Source organism: Lissotriton helveticus, chromosome 3_1, assembly GCF_964261635.1.
Source record: "Lissotriton helveticus chromosome 3_1, aLisHel1.1, whole genome shotgun sequence".
Taxonomy (NCBI): domain Eukaryota; kingdom Metazoa; phylum Chordata; class Amphibia; order Caudata; family Salamandridae; genus Lissotriton; species Lissotriton helveticus.
Genome location: NC_136061.1, coordinates 1562651367 through 1562673896, shown reverse-complemented (window position 1 = coordinate 1562673896; position 22530 = coordinate 1562651367). Strand labels below are relative to the sequence as shown.

The window sequence follows — 22530 nt, the reverse complement described above, 5'->3', positions numbered from 1 at the left end:
CCTGCCTCCATAGATTAAAGACAGAGTATAACATTGTATTTATTGGTTCCAGTGAATGTGAACATAACTTCCTGATTTTGGGAGGTTGGGGACTAAAAGGGGGAACAGATCCAGTATCCTGGAGTTTTCTATGTGTGTGGGAATAAAGCTTACTATAAGCTGCCTGCACGGTGGTACAGGAGTTGCTACTTCAGAATAGTATGTCCTAAAATAAATCATGTGAAAAGAATCACTGGAAGCAATGAAAACACAAATAAACTAACACGAAGAAAGAGAGCTAGTTTTTCAGAAATAATAGGTGACATATTTTGTGCATTAATAGCTTCAGTGTGAGTTGTTCTAAATTCACATAGAATCTGTCAATTGTCAACTGTGGTTTATCGTCTTTCGACCGATACTGCTGGAGGTTTGTTGATGACTAATACAGAAATGTTTGCAATCAGGTTTATGGTATTGCAAAATCGACTTGCGTTTGATATTCTATTGGCCAAAGAAGGCCAAGTCTGTAAAATGTTTAAAGTGCAACATTTACATACCAGATAAAAGTAAAGAAATTAAAGGATATATTAGGAATATTACAAAACTTCAAGAAAAATGTAAACCACTTGAGGTTGACAATGTTTGGGAGAGACTAACAAAGAGTATTTCTTCAATAGGGACTTGGTTTACTAATCTTGGGAAAGGTATAATAAGGTCAAATAATCCTTCCATTAGTTGGTATAACAATAATAGTTTTGACAATATTAATATGGTGTAAGAGTTGAGAAGAAGAAAATATGAAATAAATGGAAAAGGAAAGAAAAGAAAATATGAAGAAATACAGTTAGAAGAAATTAAGGGAAAATTATATGATAGAATGAAGGACTTGAAGAATAAAGATGAGAACAAGAATGAAAATGAGAAAGAAAATGAGATATGTTAAAGTTGGCATCTGATTGGGATGGGTGATTTTGTGATGGCTCAAAAATGCCATCAGAGAGGGGATTGATGGAGCAAGGACTCGTAGAAAAGAGACTTGCTCTGAAACAATCCTCTCATTTAACTTCTAATATTGTATTAACTCTCTGATCAGGACCTACTGCATTTTGTGTTTTTTTGCCCCTTCTTTAAGACTGGCAGGGAAAAATGTATTAAACCATTATTAAAGAACGAAGGGTTTAAGCAGATAAAACCTGCCTTAGTGTACCTACAACTCATGGAGTCTCCACTAGTCATGTTCGGGGTAGCCAACTTTCTGACTGCCTCTATTCGTACCAGACAGAATAGACTTCGGATGATTTCTGCCTCACATTTTGTAGATGGTGAACTGTGTTAGTTGTCATAAATGATTAGTGTACTAAAAGAACTGTTGAGATCATTACTACTGTGTATATACTGATTTTTAATCTTTTTAACTTTTAAAGTGTTTTTTAAACTAACTACCGTTTTTGATATACCAATGTATTTGTATAGCATACTTTTATGATTTTAATATAATCGAATAAAGTGATTTTGACTGAAAAAAAACCAAACCTTCTAATATGGTATTAACTACGTATTGTGTAAATTATTACGCACAACATTGAACAGAGAAGCTTGCCTACGTGTTTTACTAATAAGTAGTTTGAGCGAAATTCTAAAATGGCTGCTAACGATAAATCTTTATTGCGCATGCGTCAACTGCACCTACGCAGTATGACAAGCTGTCGCTTGGTGGGAATTTCTTGCGCCTGCGCAGACGCTGCTAAAATGGCTGCTTGAGAACTCACATGCTTAGCATCTGCTTTGGTGAAACTAACACAAGTTATTTTACTAATGCTAATGTAGGGAGAGCCTTAATAAATGAATGGGATTAGAGTAGAAATAGGTGGTATACAGTGAAATCATTTAATTTTGAAATTACTATTTGTCTTTCTGATTTTCCTATAAGTATGCAATTGGGCCTCCCATATGAATCCAGAGTCTATAACCCACCTGCCCTTCGCACATGCGTGGTGTGATTGAGCCAGAAGAAGTGATGTGACTTTTGAACACAGTCGAAGGACGCAAAAGATACATCCACTGGGAACCAGTTCCAGAGGCCTCAGAATGAATGGGAGCACATGAAAATTAGACTTTTGTGTCTAATAATATGTGAATAAGAGCGGGAATAAAGATTTGTGAATAAAAATTGAAGGGATGGAATATTTGAACGATAGACTGAGAGACTAAGATGAAAAATAAGCATGGTGTGATGATCACCCCCCTTGCATGTCCAATCAGAGTTAGCAGTTTCACAATATTAAAACATTATTGGGAGGTATATGAATATTGTAGGGTATAATTGAGGTAGTCTTAGTTAGTTAGAAAGGTGAGATGCAGATGGAGATGCAGATTCAGATGCGGATTCACATGAGATCGAGATGCTGTCAGAGTGCCGAGAAATGCTGATGAAGAATCAAATGCAGAACCATCTATCTTGAATTAATTTAATTAGAAGATCTCGGAAAATTCTCGAGGAGGAAGAGTGTGTCATAGAGGGGTGCTATGCAAGCGTCAATGGTAGAGAGGTCATCTATCCTGTCCTGAAGCCTTTGTTATGTTATGTTAAAACTATATTTCTTGAGCGCACGGCTACCCAGAACGGGTGTCCCGGCGCTTTGGCAGAGTCCTAAACACAACCAAGAAAAACCCAGAGGCAGAAACACTGTAGACCCACTGGTTAGGCGGAAAAGAGGAACGTCTTGAGCTCCTTTCTAAAGGCCAGGAGATTGTTAGCCTTACGGAGTGACAGAGGGAGCTCATTCCACAAACTAGCCGCCATGAACTGGAAAGACCGGCCACCCATCCGCACGCGTTTGATCACTGGTACCTCCACTTTAGCCAGGTCAGCAGATCTCAGACTCCTCCGGGGAACGTAAAAAGCAATCCGCTTCCTAAGGTAAGCTGGGCCAATACAGTGGAGGGCTTTAAATGCCAACGTAAGGACCTTAAACCTAATTCTGCAAGCGATAGACAGCCAATGCAGCCTGCCGCGCAATAGAGAGGCACTAGCTCTCCGAGGAAGGCCAAAGATGGCTCTGGCCGCCGAGTTTTGGACAATTTGTAGTCTGGATACCAGATATTTAGGCAGACCTGAGAAAAGTGCGTTAGCGTAGTCTAAACGCGAACCCACGAGTGCTTGCACAATGTTCTTGCGATATTGAAGGGAAAGCAGTGGGAGAAATTTCCTCACCATCTTCAAAATGCCGAAACATTTCCCCGCCAAGCCCGTGATGTGGGGACGAAAAGAAAGACTGTCGTCGAACACCACACCCAGATTTTTGACTTGGGCAGAGGGTTTCTCAGGGGGGAACATGTCTCCTTTGTCGCCTGAACTTTCCCAGGGGACCCTTCCCAGTTCCTTGGCCAGGTGGTTGTTTTTCACACCATCCTAGGTAAATATTGTCCGTGAATGTGCAGTTGTAATTTTCTCTCTATCCTCTCCTTTCTGAGCACAAGTCATTGCAAGATATACAATATGTGTTTGATGCTTGATTAATTGAATCTTCCTTTCTATGAGTGACGGAGACTGTACTGTACTTTGTAGGTGGTTCACATGAAATTAATTAAGATAAAGATTTAAACTACTTCCGGAATCTGTGGTCATTTTTTATAAAAGTAAGAAGATTATTTCATGTCATTTCACCATCAACTAGTTCAACTAATGGTCCATTGACCAGAGGAAAGAACTTTTTGATCAGTGAAAGATTATTCGAGAATAAGAGGTGACTAATCTTGAAATGGTAGAAAATCATAAACTTTGACTCCAGCAGTTATTGCCAGGTTCTGTGAATGTTTATGGGCCCAGGTGAGTATATGATAATGGAATACCTGTTGCTGGTAAGCAGCTGGTTCAATGGCAGTATCACAAGAACTCACAAGAGTGAATTCCCAATATTTTTCTGCTTGTTCGCCATATATGGATAGATCATCAAGACTTTTTGAAAGGTTTGACATAGAAAGGCATGTATTGCATGATATGTGTACCGCTGTTGTGGTTTAAAAACTAAAAATACTGTCTTTTCTGGTGCCTACGGAACACCCAAGTCTTGCAACAAATCCTGAAAAAGCATCAAGCTCTCCCAACATTCTCCTGAATAGGGGGACCCACAATGAAAAAATCATCCAAGTATTGGGACATAACTTCTTTCTCAGCCATATGCACAACATTTGTTTGCAATTGGAAACTGAAAGCTTCAAACAAGGAACAAGAAACCGAACAACCCATGGGCAAGGCATTGCCAACAAAATAATATCCCATACCCAACAACTCCTGATTCCCAGCGTGAGTCAGAAGTGAACGAAAAGTGGATTTGACTTCACACTAAACCATCATGGCACCTTACCCACTTTATTGACCGGCTGAACCACTGTATCAACAGAGGCATAATGCACCTTACTGCACTCATCTGGAATAAAGTCGTTTATGGACTGCCCTTTTGGTCACGAGAGGTGATGAATGAGATGAAACTCACCCGGCTCCTTCTTTGGGACCACCACAATTGGTGAAATCCTCAAGTTCTCCAGTGGCCGTTCTGAAAATGACCCTTCCATTTTCCCTTCAGTCACCTCCTTCAACATCTTTCTCCCAACCAACTCTTCATGCCCTCTTATAGATCACAAATTTTCTGCCCACTGCCTCACCATTGTGCCCTAGTAACATAGCCTAAAACCAAACTGGAAACCTGGTAACAGTACTCTTTCTCCCTGTCTGGCCCCACAACATCAATACAGTATGCCAATTGGTCCAACTTAACTGTCGACTGTGCTTTTCCCCATTGGATTCTGACCTCTCTCCCCCGTCCATGCCTCACTGTAACCAGTCCATTGGGCCCTGGGGCCTCCCTGTTGGGCAGGACCCCACCGCCCCCCAAGCTACCACACTGGGTAAGCATGTTCTTCTTGCCACATTTTGAGCACTCTTGATGGTATTTACAATATTCCCATAAACACTGTCCCTTGTTAAAGTACCAGCATGCACCTGCCGTCCCTGTCTGTCCACATCCTGCCTTACCTACCCCAGTCTGGGTGGGACGCCCCCCAAAAGGGCTTGTCAATGACCAGCCACTCATTCATCGTGTAAATCAATGGGCCTGGACTCTGCAGTGTTATAGTTTGTAAAAACAGCCCACTGTCTAGCTGTACCTACACCCATTCTCCTTCCTCCGCATGGTGAGCCTGGAATTCCTCATCATAGCATACCCACGCCCACCCCCCAAATGTCACCTGTGCCTTGCGCACCACATCCAGGTATTTAAAAAATGCAATGCACCTCTTACGTTTGTGTATATAAGGAAGGAAGCTGTCCAGTTCTCTATGTTGACGGGCACTCTGGAACTATGGATACATCAAAGATCTGGCATTAGTAAGCACTTTCTCAATTACTTATTGTCTATAGGATTAGTGTGAGGAAGATATTCTTATCTTCGCTCATGGCCAGCTATTCAGCAGCACAGACAGGCAAAACCCTTTGTGCCTACTTAATTTTAAAACAGTTGCAAAGAAAGAAAAAGAAGAGATGTGGTCAGTGAATTCCCTCAAAACATAACATACTCCCTCTGTTTGAGTGTATGTGTGCTACAAAAAATGTGAGGAGAAAAGATAAAATATGTCACATGTGCACCACCAGAGGAGCTACTGGTAGGTTCTCACCAGCTTGCCCACGTTTTTGTCATCATCAATAACTTTCTTAAATGAAAAAATGTGATGTGTCCAGTGAAGGAAAAATGTAAAAGAAAGAATCAAGACCCAGTGAAAGACTGAGACTCATGAAGTCTCTATTAAAATTGGGCTAGACTCACACACAACCTTGACACTTTTATTCCGAACTGTGAGTCTGCACAATGTTAAAAACACAGCATGTTGTAGACCACTTCAAGGACGGCCAACATGTTTCATTGCCAGTTATATATTAGCGGCAAATTCATCAGGGCAACCTAGGTCAACAATCACCTCCCTAGACATCAAACAAAAAAGAGTGACTGACAGACACACAAAGAAAAAAATATTTTGTTTAGAGAAAACACCCACAACTTCAGGCTACTTTTAGTACTAGTATATATTAAAAACTGGACCAGAAGCTAGGTATTAGCGACTGGGCCTATATTAAAATTCAAATTAATGAGGTTTTGCCGTAGGAAAGCGCAGCAGGCCTTCCTGCTGTGCTTCCCTATAGCAAAATAAAAGGACAGGAAAGCGCTGTATCTATACGATACGGTGCATTCCTGTCCTTTTCCCCTGCGCCACCGCACAATGGACTGCTTGCGCCAGCGCAGGCAGCCTTGCAATATGATGCAAGGGTGCCGGCCTTGCGGGGATGATTGTTTATGAACAGAGAGGGAACCTCTCTGTACAAAAAATAATCACAAGAGGTTTTTCCTCTTTCTATATGTGCTGCATTCTGCAGCACACATAGAAAAAGGAAAAACGAGAAGAAATAAAGATATTTCTCCCCATTGCGCCTCCCCAGGGCTTAGATTTAGGAATTCTCGTAAATCTGTGGCAGTGCCAAAAGGCCATGGATGTTGCTGGGAATGCCCTAGCAAAACTCATTGCACGTCCCTTTAACGCAGAACACTGCTTTAAAGGGACTGATATTTATCAGGCAGCAGTACGCCAGAACAAGTGGCTTAGTGCTGCCTGATAAATATCACGCAGGCTTCTGCACCACAGAACTTCACAAAAAGTGAAGTTCCGATGGCGCAAGGGGCCTCATAAATGAGGCCCATGGTATTTACCTAGCGGGAAGAAGAAACCGTCACTACTTCACAATCACAAGATTTACCATCATTTTTAAACTTTATGTTCAACTCTGTTTTAATTATTATGTGTATGGTTTTTTAGAAAATATATGCATTTTTTGTGTAATTTGTATTAAGAAAATTATTAAATACTCTGATGATTTTTTATGAAAATCGTTTTTTAGTAAAGTGTCATTTTTAATTTGCTGGTTTTCATTGCATCTTGGAATTATGGTTTGCCTGGGGTTGTTACTTGTCAATATATTTCTTGCCCTGACCCAGGAAATTGATCCACAATCAGGGGGTCCTTGTTATTTACCATTGATTTACCTAGCGGGAGCCATGGGCCAACATATCAGCTCCCACTGATTCATAGGGATGTATTTCATATATACTTTCAGTCCCTTCATATAGCACAGTTGTTGCTTACAATTTTATCTGTGGAAATAGACATTTATCATTTAGTGTGTCTAAATCGTGCCATCGAAATTAGCACAACATCAATGCCATCAATTCACCAACACACTCTCCCTTAGTCTGCCTGATGGGTATGTCTCAGTGTCTAGCCTGCTGAAGACACAAGGCGCGGACACACTTCAGTTTAGAACAACACTCGACATCCTCACTATGCGACATTAAGTACTTTGATTTCCAGCCATGCCCCAATGTCTGGCCAGCTAAAGACTCAAGGCGCAGATGCACTCTAGTTTAAAACAACACTTGACATCCTCACTGTGTGGCATCAAGTATTTCGATTTCCACCCATGCCCCAGCCACTGCCGGCTCCCTAAACATGGTAACCGAGTAACATATAACTCATTCAACTTCACCCTCATTCACAGCCACATAAGTATTCCAAGGGGCAGCAGCACTAGTGCCGCCGTCTTTCTCAATCACCTCACTCTTACCGCACTCCCCACGGACTCCGAATGGTAGTTCAACCCGGCACGCCGTTCGCGGGCAGATCTCGCCTATTTAAACACGACGCGCTCTATCTCCATGCGCGTCTTGACGTTTCCCGATCACATGACCCCCGTTGCGTGCTCATCAATATTATAGCAAGCACAAAGTTAAATGCAAGATACCAGAAGACTCCTACTGCATGTCCGGGTAAATAACAAAAACCGGAACACCCAGAGGGCTCAAACTCCCTACAAATTTTAAACTGGTCTGTTTAACTACCCTAGCTGCATACCTTAATCATTATTACTACCCCAATGTCAAGCTGCTAAAATAAGGCTCTATCTTAAAAATATCCCGGACTAAAGTGCACCGATGGAGCACATCCTTGGTTCTTCCTTAGTTTGATTGTGGGTGTGGCACAGAGTATACATGCTGTAACATTGGGGCATGGCTGGAAATCAAAGTACTTAATGCCGCATAGTGAGGATGTCGAGTGTTCTAAATTGAAGTGTATCCGTGCCTTGTGTCTTCAGCAGGCTAGACACTGAGACATACCCATCAGGCAGACTGAAGGAGAGTGTGTTGGTGAATGCATGGCATTGATGTGCTAATTTTGCTGGCACGATTTAGACACACTAAATGATAAATGTCTATTTCCACAGATAAAATTGTAAGCAACGACTGTGATAGCAGAATGGCCACTGCCAGCACTCCCGCTGACCTCCCCTTCAGGTCTTCATGTCCCGCTAAACCTGCTTCCTTCAGGGCTCCCTCAGACAGCTGATCATTCCTACCTGCCTTTTGGAGGACGAGCAGGGCCTGCCTTACACTATCAGCCGCATCCATTGCCAGAAATGTCTTATAAGCAAAAAACGGACTCTATCTCTGTGCCAACTGGGGTTTTCCCAACTGAAAAGGCACCCAGTAACAGACTCCCAGTCCTCAAAACCTTAGAAAACCCCACCACCATACTCCATGGGCCAATCCCTGCATCCCTCTTCCTGGGAACCTGCCACCCACCTCAAGATTCTGGTAGGCTAGGGCCTTCTGCCCACCCTCTCAAAACCATGATTTTCCAGTCAAACTCCATTTAAAAATAATGGAAGTCATCTCTGTTACTCACTCATGCATAATGGAGGTTTTGGGGTCAGCAGACCAGAGCGAAGTCTGCCACTCGGGTAATTTAGGGAAGTGGAGCAGTTTGACGACTGCTCGGGGTTTGGGCTAACTTTGGGCTACTTGCATAGACCAAGGGCATAGAAAATTTACATTGGGTGGTACCAGCCACCATTTTGTCTGGTGACATGGTGGCTGGTACTTCTCAGCAGATTTTTGTAAGTGGTTTTAAGCTCTGTGCTTCGGTGGAGTACAGTTTCTTGGTAGGATAGTCTATTTCTGTTACGCATATTCACCAATGATTGTTGCAGCAAGTGTTTCTCAGGCAGACTTGGTTGCTCAAGTGGTGAAGCTTTTGTCAGAGGCCTGGCGCCTCGATTTATTGGAAAAAGGTACACGAAAGCCCAGCAGTCACCTCGTCCGGAAGGCAGAGAGGGGTGGGTCATGGTATTTGCTATTTCACCGCTGCACCGGACACCAGAACACCAGCCACATACCCAGGTGGCTAGACGGGGCTGCTCTTGTACAAGGAGGGCTGCTCCAGAGAGGGAGACCGCCATGGGCATTGGGGCCATGAGCCCTTTAATGCCCGGCAGAGCGCGCTGAGGAAACACAGGAGCATCACGACAAGTGCACACCTCGCCCATCAGTTGGGAGCTTGTGCCAGGCCTCCTGTATTCAAGGGGAGGACTCGCGGTTAGTGGGAAGGGGCAGGGCTGTCGCAGGCGTGCACACGGACTCGCAAAAAGGGAGGGGGAAGCTGGGCTCCATGCGAGGCAATCATGAGTAAATCCCCTGCTGCAGCGAGATGCTAGGGAGGTGGGATGGGCTATGCAGAGCGAGGAGGCTGTTGGAGAGTCGGTGCACAGTGAAATTACTAGTAGGCCTGATTTTATGGATTTAAGGGAGGTTTCTGCACAGGTTATGGCAGAAGAGGAGGAATTGTCATGTAGAGATCAAGAAGCAGTCACTAGCCTGGGGCAGCATGAGAGGTTGAGTACAATTGAATGGAGCAGTGCAAGTTAGCTGGAGAGGGTGCTGCAAGGGGTGAGGGAGCAATGGGCTGATGAGAAGTGGGAGAGGAGAGACAGTTTACTGAACATTTCTGCAGCAGGGGGCACCCAGAGACCTCATGATTCGGCTTTTTCGGAGGCTGGGGCGGGCACTCTTTACAAGGTTTTCGCCCCTACAGTATCAGCAGCATTTCTAGAATGGAGTGAAGATGAATGGGATGGTGTGGGAGAGGATGGCTGGTGCCTTTCCAGCAGTATTTCTAGAATGGACTGAAGAGGAATGGGATGATGTGGGAGAGGCTGGCTGGTGCCTTTCCAGCCCGGGGGGGGAGGGGGGAAGCAGTTCAGGTTCCATGGCAGTCAAGCCCCCGTTAAGATATATAATAGGGTAAGAAAGGCAGGGTCGGGAAGTCAACAGAGATGTGGGTCAGGGGGGCTTGATACCCACAGACATACCACCTCAGGGGCGCAGGCGAGTACTCTAGCGGAGATGAAATTGGATAGTGGGTTAGCGAAAGAGGCACTCGGGAAGGTGCAGCACTTTAGTATTTTTACCAGCCCATCGGGTCTCTGTTCCCCTTTTCTACAGGTCAACACTGGATTTGGGGGACTTTGGGGGACTGACTTGGGAGATCTTAGTGCCGCTCATAGACCCCAAGGAGAAGAAAACATGGTTCTGCAGACTGCCAGTGTGCACTGGTAAGTTTCTAGGAGTTCATGGGTGTTATAGGTATGTCATTGACACTGGTGGAGACAATTGGTCCTAACAGGGTATTGTCTTTTCTGGGAATTGAGATAGATTCATGGGCTATGGAGGCCTGGTAGCCTGAGGAGAAAAAACATATTACGCAACAGCTTTTAGATGCAATGTTAAGCAAAGTGAATGTCACTGTAAAGGAGGTACAGGTCCCTGTTGGGCCATTTGAAATTTGCCTTCAGAGTGGAGAGAGCAGGGAGAACATTTTGTTGACGTTTGGGCATTTCACTTGCAGGGTTGCCTTTGCCACATCATCATATCAGGCTCTCGCAGGGGTGAAAGAGGACTTGCGGATGTGGAGATCCATCCTACAGGCCTTTAATGGGATTCCCATAGCAGCATTGACCGACATCGACTAGCTCAGATATTTTCAGACGCAGGAGGGGGTTCAGGTTTTGGCCTTTTTTGGCAAGGGCATTGTTGTGCCAAGGAATGGCCCCCAGAGTAAAGCAGGGTGGCCATAGCATTGCATTTTTGGAATTCCTCTCCCTGGTTACAGCCTTAGCGCAGTGGGGTGACCAGTTGTCTCACAGAGGAGTTCTCTTCAGAATTGACAACATGTCAGTAGTGCAGGTGTTGAATAGGCAGTCAGCAAGGGATGCACAGCTGTTGAAGTTGCTGAGAGCTTTTGTTTTAAAATGCCTACACCTTGATATCATTTTTAGGGCCAGGCATGTGCTGGGTGTGGGCAATGACATCGGTAATGCTTTGTCTCATTCATAGTAGGAGAGATTCCATGGACTGGCCACGGAAGCACACAGAGTATGGACAAGGATGCCGCAGGACCTCTGGTCACTAGGAGAGAGAGGATGCTTCAGCTGGTAGCAGGTTCTTCAGTAATTATCGACAAGGACAGTTTATGACCAGATCTTGTCTGAATTCCTGGTGAGTGGAACCAGAAGGAGGCCGAGGGTTGGAATAGAACAGAAAATGTAGTTCAATTCATAATGTGCCTCATAGTAAAAGGACAGCCAAGAGTCAAGAGTGACTATTTCTGGTGAATTGGTGGGCAATGCATTTAAAGAAATGCTTTTTTGGGGTTATACCCCGTCCACTGGTGAGCTAGCTGGGTAAGAGGATTTTAGATGGTTGGGCCAGGAAAGCTGGGCAGCCTATCCCTAAAATGAGATTGCTGACTTTGGATAGTCTCAGTGCAGTAATGAGCATCCTTTCAAGAGTCTGCAGAGCAGGTAATGAGTTTGCGTTTTTCTTGGGCATTGTGTCATGGAATTCTAAAACAGATCAAAGGAGCGAGGGTAGGACTATTCTGCTTAGGCGGTATCGGGATCCCAGGCTCTGCCCGGTTCACTGGGGTCAGCCATTCAGCCAAGGGCAGCGTCTGGGATGGAGAAGGTTTTACAGCCAGTTGGAAAGCCAGTAACGCCTTTTCTGTTGTTGGTAATGGTGTGCATTTGTCATTTATTGGTATGGAGCTTTATCTGTTTGAGATTAAGCTGATGCTGGTTAATGTGCTTAAGCAGGTAGAAAGATCAGTATGTTGGCGGTGTCACCCTGGTGGGGAGGGGCAGAAAAAGTGGTGTGCAGTGTTGGCCCAGCCTACCCCCTTTTTCTAGTTGGCAGAGAAGTTGCCATGGTTTATCCAAGTGTATAGTTGTTGGCAGCATTAGTTTATGTTGAAAGGGAACGGGTAGGCAAGTTCATGACTGGACCAGACAGGAAATTTAAGGTTAGGTAGGAACTTTCATTGGGGTAAGACATTACGAGATGTAGGAAAGAGGGAAAGGTTGGTAGGAGGTCTTAGTTACATTTGACTCGCCCTGGATCATATATAATATTGATGTATTAAGTTGTTATGAAGGAGAAAAGGATACCATATGGGTGGGGGTAGATTACCATAGGATTATCTTTGTATATTGAAGTTGCAGTTTTGTAAGATAAGGCCAAGGTTGTTTTGTAAGGTGCACCTGTTTCAATAAAGTGGCCTTTTCCACACACACCTGGTATCAGTGGTCTGTACTGCTTCCCTCTTCCTCAGTGGTTTACTTCCGCATTACTTTCTATGAGTTTTGCCTGGTCCCTTGCAATTCATCACATTATCAGGGTCTCTTCCATTGCCTTCTGTTGTGCACACTTGTACATTTATTCACTCAAAGTTATATTATTTAAATGTTTTATATTAGCTAGAACATCTCTGGATGGTATTCGCATAAATGGTGCTGAATACATTTTAAAAAACTGGATACTGCCTGTGTGTTAAGGCAATGATGGGTAACTTTCCTTGTGTTCTTATTCGCTAAAGAAATGATAATTGTACTCACAGCATGAACATTTCAAAGTTTTTCTAGTTTGTTATGCGATAATTATGCATAAGAACCCCTGGATTTTAGGGGTGAGCCAGAAGACTTTCCTTTTTTATTAGGGATATTGTCCAACTTCATTTTGATTTTACTGCTCATTTGGGACTTAGAATAATTCTAATCTTGAATAGTCTGTATACTTTGCATTCGAAAGCCATTATGGCATTACCTTGTATCGCTTCTTATTTGAATTTTGTAACAAAACCCTTTAACTTTTTACTGACTAGAACTCATTTATTGTTGTGCCCTCATTATGTATCTGAACTGTTTTACTTTGCTAATTGATGTTTAAAAGGTGCCTTAAAGTGCAATGCAACAGGTGGGAGAATCAGATAAGGCAACATTTTAGGGTTTATATTTTTGGGGTGTTGAAATTTAGGGGTACGCTTTTGCTCCCCTACCGTTACTGATATCATAAAGTTTATAGATCCAGGTATTTCCAAAGTATAAAACTAGCTTGGAAAGATAGGCCATTGCACACAGCAATATAGAAACTGTGTCAAGAACAATGAAGAGAACAATTCAAGATCTGTAAAATCGTGGTAATTTGATGTTGATTAAGTCAATCAAACCTAGGCAAAGCTTTTAACATTTTTTTTTTATTTCAGGACTCGCATCTACATCTTTTTGGCTCTATGCATCAAAGGAATCAGGCATGTAATAGAATAACCCAACAAACATTACTCGAAGTTAAAACACCTCAAATTTTAAAGCTCAGGTCATTTGACCCTCAACTCTAAAGGCATAATACTTTTTTCCGAATAGAATATTTAGGGGTAGCAGTTCTTCAAACTCCACCCACAGAAAGTTTGAAGCTATTTTATTGGACTTTCACCATCGAAATGTGTATTGGAAATTATTTAATGTTTTGGATTTCATAGAATCAGTTTAATGAAGGTAGAAGGAAATTTCAAATTAGCTTCCAGCAATCAAATGGAAAAATCAAGTACCTGATTTAGAGTTCATCGGATGGGTTCTCTGCCACAAATGCAAGAGATCTTCTGTCCACCTTATTAAAGTGCATTTGGATATAATGTACTTGTAATAATGCACACAGGATAGCCGTCACTTTAGCGATGGAGTACTCCTCCACCAAATTCTGAATCTGACCCATAATCCCGAACTAGACTTGGCTCACTTTGTTCTCTTCTTTTTTTTTAGCTTATACAGCTCTATCACTGTACATTATCAATACATTCATTTTTTTAATTTTATAGAATTTATGAAGCATTTGTCGCCAAACATCTGCACATAGTTACATGGAATACTACACATTAAGCTAAAATAAATATAACACTAGTAGCAACATGCTGATGGGTGAAATTCTTAAAACGGATGCAAGCAGGAGGTATCTAAAAGAGGAACAAAAAGGGGACCAGATAGAGGCAGGACACAGAATCTGCGGGAAGAGTGTTCCAAAGTGAGGGGGTTAGAAGAGAACATGAACAAAAGAGAAATTTGGGGATTGGGGACAGCAAGCACAAGGGGAAACCAACTGCACATAAAAGGGGTTATTAGGGAACGCAAAAAAGTAATGAGTGGAATGCTTGCAATAATCTCAGCCACTGGTATTTAATGAGGGCAGGAGCTCAATCTATTTGGGTATCGTCGGAATGGTGCAGCTTGGTTCCAGTGGCACAGTGAGCATGGGACCGAAGTCTGGGCATGCCGTTAACACTTAGGAAAATGAAACAGTGCTTCAATTAATCTCAGCCACTGCTAATTCATTGTGTCTCTGCCCAGCATGCCTCCTCTGACAGGTGTAACGCATATACAAAACAGCGTTTTTGGCCTGCGCCAACAGAAACGGTCTGGCCCTGACTGCCAGTTCAGGTCCTGCCAGAACTGGGACTCAAATACCCAAATACCTACTTCAGTCTATTTTGGGCTCAGTAGGGTGCAGATTGGTTCTAATAGATATGCCTGGTGGAGGGCATATGCTGGTAATGACATGGTGGGCGAAAAAACAATGGACTGGATGGCAGCCCAAAATAATTGTCACTGATTGAGATTAGTTCAAGCAGTCCATCCGTCACTTTTTTTTTCCTGAGTGGTTAACCAGGCCATTGATGCGGATGTATGACGTTACAACGCAGGCTATTACAACGCCTGCCTTTACAACGCGGTTTTTACATCGCACACCATTACAACGCATAGCGCTTTTTGGGTGCTGGATAGTGAATAGTTTAATTTACTATTCCAACTCCAGTCCCCGTGGACACTAGGGAAGGTTAATGGATAGTAAATTAAACTATTCCCTATCCTAGAGCGCCCCCCAGCGCAATGCGTTGTAATGGTTTGCGTTGTAATGACCGCATTGTAATGGTAGTGCGTTGTAAAAGTTTCGTTGTAAGTGATGTTTCCCCATTGATGCTTATGCAGGACTGTAAACACACTAAGGAATAATAAGCAAATAGTGAAACAATTCATTTTTGTCCCTATGGTGACTAATTTGTGCCATGAATGTATAAGAAAAGTGACATATTGATTAATTGTATTTAATCAAATCAATATATATTTTTCGACAAAGCAGACTTGCAAACTATTTGTTAAGTCGAGGATTGGGCTGCGTAAGGTCTTTTTGTTTATTGGAGACAAAAAAAGGGGTAATCGCCACATTCTGAACATGGCAAGAAATAAGAATTAAGGTGTCGTCCGGTAATGATCTTATAATATTATACCTACTCTCTGGTGGAAGACAACTTGTGATTGGGCATTCACAGGCTGCTGAAAGCGTGAACACAGGTGCTTTGGGGAAGGATAAAGAAAGGTAGCTGCTTAGCTATCCTGTTCCTTGCGTTTTTCTGAACGTTAGCAGAGAGTACAATATTCGCTGAATAAAAATTAATGAAACCATAATATATATTCTGGGAAAATAATGCACCAGGGAACGAACATTTTCAATATCGTAGTAGGAGTGAGAGTTAAACAGCACTAGAGTAGATTCTGTATGCTTTAGGTTGCACATGAGTGTCGACAACAGGCTCCCTAACACATTGTATGTTTTTACTCTGACTACCAAGAGAGGCACTTTCATCACATTTTTGCAAGTTTTCTCCTAGGATATATTTGCAAACAATTACATTTAAAAAGAACACGTTCATACCTGTGTTGTTATTCTGAAACATTGGAGTCCTCTGTCATATATACATCAATGTTGGACAATGTTGAGCCAACAATACAGTATCTCAAAGAATAAGAAGGAGGAATAAAACTGGAATGCCATCATAAAAAAATATATATATTTTCAGTCTAATGAGAAACTTGAATATGTTTTGATAATTACACAGATCAGGGTGGAGCCACTACCGTTGCAATATTAAATGCTGGTTTATCACCAACATATTTATAGTAGATATCAGCAAGCAACTTTACAGTTTTTATAAAGCGAAAAGAGAAACTAATATGATGTACTTGGAAAGTTCCTTACATTTCTGTATCCATTATGATGCAGTTTCAACTATGTCTTGAGTGCATTAAGACGTGGTGTTCATTTTCAAAATGGCTGCCTGATCAATATGCCAACCTTACTCAAAATCCCCCAACAGCAAGGGCACTGTTTAATACATATGTTTCATTGTCTTCATTTTCCTCCAGCAGTTTTTCAATTGGTATAGAGCTGTCCCCTCTACATGTTTCATCTAACTGCAGTGGTGCTGCTGGATCAGGTATTGAAAAAGGGAATGGTACAAACTGCGGCCCGGTAATAGCTGGAGGAGACTGGTACTGCAGAGGTGTGGCTGGCAGAGTTGCAAAAGGCTGGTAATAAGGTTGGAAATACGTGATGGGTGCTTGTTGTTCTGAAAATTCCAACGAAGGTATAACAGCAGTTGTGTTTCTTGACTGAGAAGAAGACATAAAAACAATAGTCAGGTTACAAACTGGCCCTTGAGACAACTGAGTTTGTAGCACACATGAACTCAATAAATAAATAAATACCTGAAGGCTATGCATTTACATTTTTTCATGTTCAATATGAATATTCTGCTACGCAATTAAATTAGAGTTTAGATTAGTTCACTCATATTCATTCATTCATAAAATCTTTATTCGGCTGTGGCCAGCCATAAAAGAACACATAATTTCATAATAATAAAATACAGTACAAGAATCCAATATAAATGCCATGAACGAAGAAACGACTGCAAGCGCAACACGCACCAGTAACACAATTAATGAGTAGATTTCAAGAATAATCCCTGTGGAAAAAATGTATAAGATAAAAAGTAATTTTCCAATGATATTTCGTGTCCCAACTGCAGAAGAAATACATTTATAAACCATTCAACAAGTGTACTCGTCATTTTAAAGCTGAAGATGACACAGGGCCGCCCGAAATGTTCTAATATCTAGAAATTTTAACAATGGTTTTAGAAATGCACGTCTTTCATTAGTATACAGATTACAAAAAACATACAGTGCAATGTGCTCTGTGCTGATTCTGAGTCACAGGGGCATAAATCCAAATCGGCATCAGAATATACATCTTGGGGATATGAAACCAACAGATGGGAGATTCCAAACCTGAACCTAATAAGATAATACGGTTTGGCGTGGCTAAGGTGAAGGGATAAATAAAACTCCATATCTGGAGAACAGACTAGAAGTGAATGGTCTACAACCCTTTTCTTCGGTGTTTCCTGTCTGTCTCTCAGAAAATATGAGTGAGTTAGAAAATCCCTTTTTAACTTTGCCCATGATATTTTGGCAATGGTCCTGGAATTCTCGAAGCTAACAAACAATTCCAGATTCTCCAATTGCGCCCTGACATAAGAGAACCATGGGATTTTACTCACCCATTCCAATTTTAAGCAGTCTGTGATGATGGCGCGATTTAAGACTGGCGCTTCCTTTGCCCAAATGTTATTCCACAACAACAAAGGAGCCAAATGTATCCGAAAGGACAGAGGAATCACCCCGAGCTCACTATGGCAAATAGTAGCAGCGTTTTATTCAGGGATGCTCAATAATCGTTTCATAAACCTATTCTCGGCTCCCTGCAGGCGTTCAACTTTGCAAGAGCCCCAAACTCCAGCCCCATACGGGGTGACAGCACACGTACGTGCTTTATAAATTTCAGTCATTACCTTAATAGGTCAAGAGCCTAGTTTTTTTGGAAACCTGAAAATTGCCTCCATGCTTTGATTAAAACCCCTAATCCTAGCCTCTAACAGGTGGGATGAGGTATTATTTGATTCAAAAAGAATTCCCAGGTAGGAAAGAGTGGGCACATAAAGCAATTTCTCATTATTTATAAAACATGTCTTTAACATTGCAGGGGATTTACCCACCACCATGATATGGGATTTAGCTATGTTTGTCTTCAGGACGAGGTCATCCATGAAATTGTTAAAACTAGTTAAAAGCCTCTACAACCACACTCCAGTTTTAGACATTAAGACACAGTCGTCTGCATATAATAACGCTTGTAACAACCTGCCGCCTATTTGGGGAACATCCACGTTCCCAGTTTTAATGTGGCTCTCTAGGTCATTTATATACAGACAGAATACAAAAGGAGCGAGCACGCAACCCTGATCACACATATATTTAGTACATATGTCTTTTGTAAATTCATAATAGAAAATCTAAAATATGTAGAAGAAGGTCAAATATTAGAAGTCCAGACATTATCCAGAGTCAGTGCCACCAGACTAAAAACATCAATTATCATTGCTATTAAGGAGTTCCACGAACTGTACTGAGTAGTGGCATAGAACTCTGTGACCACTAAAACTAAAAGTAATTTAGAAGAGCTTTTGGGATACTTCTTCCAAAAGATAATCCAATTATACACATCACTTCACTGCTTGGAGCATTACATCATTTCTCCACACTACTGGAGAAACTGTGCGGAAATTCTTCTTGGAAAATGAGGCTTTGACTGTGTCTCCTTTTATGGAATGGGATGCTTTCAAGGTGGTCATTCGGGGGCATTGTATTGCAGAAACAGTGGGGGTTGCACACTCTGGTGAGAGAAATTTAGAGGATTGAGAAGGTGGTGCGAGAGCTGGTGCTTGCAAGATCTTGGAACACAGATCTGAAGCAGCAGCTCTTAAATGCCTGGGAACAAGCATCAGTTTATGTGGAAAAATGACACTGTTATGATTACAGAGAGTTTATGGATTGTGCGCATGAACAATGTGATAAGGCCGGTACTTGGCTGGTTTGGCTTACTGATCCCAAAAATAGAAGCTCACAGATCCTTGAGGTGAACTCTGAGGATGGCAAACAACTTTATACAAAGGAGAGCATCAATAGTAGATTTTGGGACTATTAAAAGGTGTTTATGCACCTTCTCCTGTGTTGCATACTCGGTTAATTTCTGAGATTTTAGACTCTGTGGAATTTAAATGGTCTCCTGTCAGGAAGCTAGAGAACCAGGAGTAGACATTACCATTCAGGAAGTGAAGACTGCTATGAAACATATCAGAAGAGGGAACGTTCCTAGGACTGATAGACATTCAGTAGACTTTTATACAGCTTATGCTGAGGATTTGGCTCAGAGACTGGTTACTGTCAACTCTGCAGCCTAAGAGGTGGGGCGCTTGCCCTCCACAATGGCTGAAGTAATCCCGCTGGTAAAACCAGTAAGACCTCCTGTTAATGTTTGGGCATATCGCCCTCTGTTTAAGCTCAATTTGGAGAATGAAATCCTTATTAGCACATTCAATGTTGAGTGCTCCATTGAAGACAATGGAGTGGACTTTTAATGGCTGGTAGAAGCCTCAACATTCCAATGTTTTCCTTTCACAACTGTTGCTGTGAACAAAGGCCTTATGGAGCCTAAGGAGATTTCAACCCTTTGGGGCTCCTTAAGGCCTTTGTTTTACTAATTAGAACATTGTTCCCTCTAGGGCAGGAATGTTCTAATATCCTTAAAGCCCCTCGTAATGGGCTATACCGGCCATTTAAGGCCCAATCCCTTGTTAAAGGCCCTCATCTTCGGCTCGGGCCTTTAAAAATAAGCCCACTACGGTGGACTATAAGATTATAGTAGGAATCTAGCAACACACCTACTTCCATTAATCCCCAAGCTAATACACAAAGATCCATCTGGGTTCATCTCAGGGCGAAATACAGCATACAACATCCGGAGGGTTCTTGCAATTATGGAAGCTTAATTTGAAGGGAAAGAGAAAGCGGTGATAGCAGCAATCGATAGTCTTCGCTGGGATTTCCTTTATAAGGTGCTAAATAAAATGGAGATGGAACTTGGGTTTCTGCACAAGGACGAAACTCTTGTATTCAGCACCTAGTGCCTGAGTCCGAACTGAAAGATATATTTCAGAAAAATATGCATTAGGAAGGGGAGCACAGAAAGGCTGCCCCCTCTCCCCAAGGGCTGGGGGAGCTTAGAGTGGTCTAGAAGTACACAGTGATGCACTACTCGGCACTCTATATAGATGATATGTTGCTGTTTCTGAGAGATGCAGATGTAGAATTGCCACATATGATACACCTGCTAGAGCATTTTGGGCAAGCATTTGGTCTGTGCATTAATTGGAGTAAGTCATGTCTGTTTCTGTTACAAAAAGATGCACCTTACTTACTTGGGAGGGTTGATGCCTAAAATATCCTGTGGTCAAATTATACCATGAACCTCTAACCTATTTATAGGGTAACATTGGTGGGGCCACTAGAAGTTTCCGATTATGTGCGGTGTTCTGAAAGACACTGCCGCTGTTGGAGGCACGACGTATAGCAGTTGTAAAGATGGTGCTGTTTACCCATCTGCTTTACTTCTTTAATGCACTACATGTACTGATGTCCTGTAGAATTTTCCATGAACTTGATTCATTATTGATTAGTCTTTTATGGGGATCAGGTGGGTTTAGAGTGGCATTATATAAGTTGCAATGACCAACAATTAAAGGAGGATTAGTGGCTCCAGATTTTGAGGCCTATCGTTTAGCAGTGCACTTGCAGTGGTTTGCTCAATGGATCCATTTCCATAGATTTCCTGAGGAGGCAATTAGAGTATTGTTACCAGATCTATGTATTCTGTGCAGAATCCCATTGGCTCTGAGGAGTTAGCGAGTCCCACACTGCATTGCGAGTTGTGTGGCATTGTTGGTGTTGTGTTCTACAGCTAACTCATGTTCTTATGCCCTATGCCCAGGACATCCCGTTGAAAAGTTCAGAGAAAATTTTATAGGGTGAAATAATGAGCGGTCTAGTGGAATGGTCTATTAATGCAGTGCATAGAATTGGAGAACTTTATAGAGATGGGGAGCTTCTATCATTTGAGGATATTTCAGCCTCTTTTGAGATACCAAGAAAGCGTTTTTTTATTACATTGATTGGTAGTAGCCAGGGTGCCTCTTCATTGGTGCATTGGTGTAGAGGACTCACAGCAACATAGTGCTTGCTAGGCGTGTACTATAACTAGCAGTTTTAAGACAGTGACGTTTTTACCAGGCATTACAGAACTAAATTGTAACACATCTAGTGGGTCTTCAAGAGAAATGGGAAGTGGATTTTGGACATCCTATTTCAGAAATGAATTGGGGCAAAATACTTGCTTGTTCATATACTGTATCTGGGAATGCTAGATCTAAGCTGATTCATTTAATTTTTTTACATAAGCCTTATCTGACTCCGCATAACTTATCTCAGATTAATTAAAGAACTGATGTGGCATGTCCTCAATGTGATGAACAGGGAGTGAAAATGCTTTGAATTATGTGGTCTTGTCCACTATTGGTGGATTTCTGGAGAAATGTGGTGAGCTACATTAATGAGGTTACACAGGCAATGATTGATTGTACTCCGTTGATTTGTCTCCATGGGGGATTTCCTAGATCTGTCAAACACAAAAATACTACAGGATTTATTGACTTGGCCCTGATCTTAGCTAGCTGCAAGATTACTTTGCATTAGAATGCTGCTAAAGTTCCCCAGGGTTTAACGATGTAAGGAGGAGTTGATCTGGTGGGCAGGCTATGACAGTGTTGTCATACATTGAGAAGGGAGGAAAGGAAGGGAATCAATGAAGGGCTTGTGCGTGGGATCATTTATTGGCTTGTCTTAGAGATACTGACTTGGAAAATGTGTCCGGAGAGGAATGTATGTAGAAGAAGTTTAATGAAGTATAGGTAGCAGCTATGTCTGAAACTATATACCTGGAGGGTCTAAAATATGTAATTTTATGAGGAATAGGAAGGAGCACACTCTGGAGTGTCTGAAACTGTATACCTGGAATGGAGAATATGAAATATGAGAGGTGTGTACCTGGAATGGAGAATAATCTGGAATGGAGAATATGAAATGTGAGAGATGTGTAGACTATGATTGTAGCACAGTAATACATGGTATGGTGGGGGCAGGACCCTAAAGAAGTTGAGGGGGGGTGTTGGTTAATTGTAGTAGGATTTGTAGTGATGTATATGTGATCTTTGTATCCTGAACAAATTATCAAATTTGTAATTTTGAGAATTTTCCATTATATCAAAAATGTTAATAAACGTTTGTTTACAAAAAACAAATGAGCAAACACAGATGGCCTGAGTCAAGAGAGAATGAAAGCAGAACACCATAAATTAAGCACATTAAGCAGTGCAGGTGAATATTTAAGTATGGAAGGAAAGATTGTAAAATGCATGGGAAAGGAGACAGGAAGGGAAGGCAATAATTGGTAGAAGAAATAGGGAAAGTCTTGATAAGGACTTTGTAATAGCTAT

At 42.0% G+C, this 22530-nt stretch overlaps 1 protein-coding gene across 2 annotated transcripts in view; it reads right to left on the bottom strand.

Annotated features, from left to right (window-relative positions):
* Positions 1–13438: 13438 nt before the first annotated feature.
* The window catches only part of POU2AF1 (POU class 2 homeobox associating factor 1), a 305111-nt gene continuing 296019 nt past the window's right edge, over positions 13439–22530 (bottom strand). Inside the window, exon 5 of one of the 2 annotated variants that reach the window (XM_078683958.1) lies at positions 13439–16690. In XM_078683958.1, the coding sequence (XP_078540084.1) occupies positions 16379–16690 (312 nt within the window). In that variant the 3' untranslated portion in view covers positions 13439–16378. The remainder of the gene's footprint in view (positions 16691–22530) is intronic. The other variant, XM_078683957.1, reaches the window with a different exon arrangement.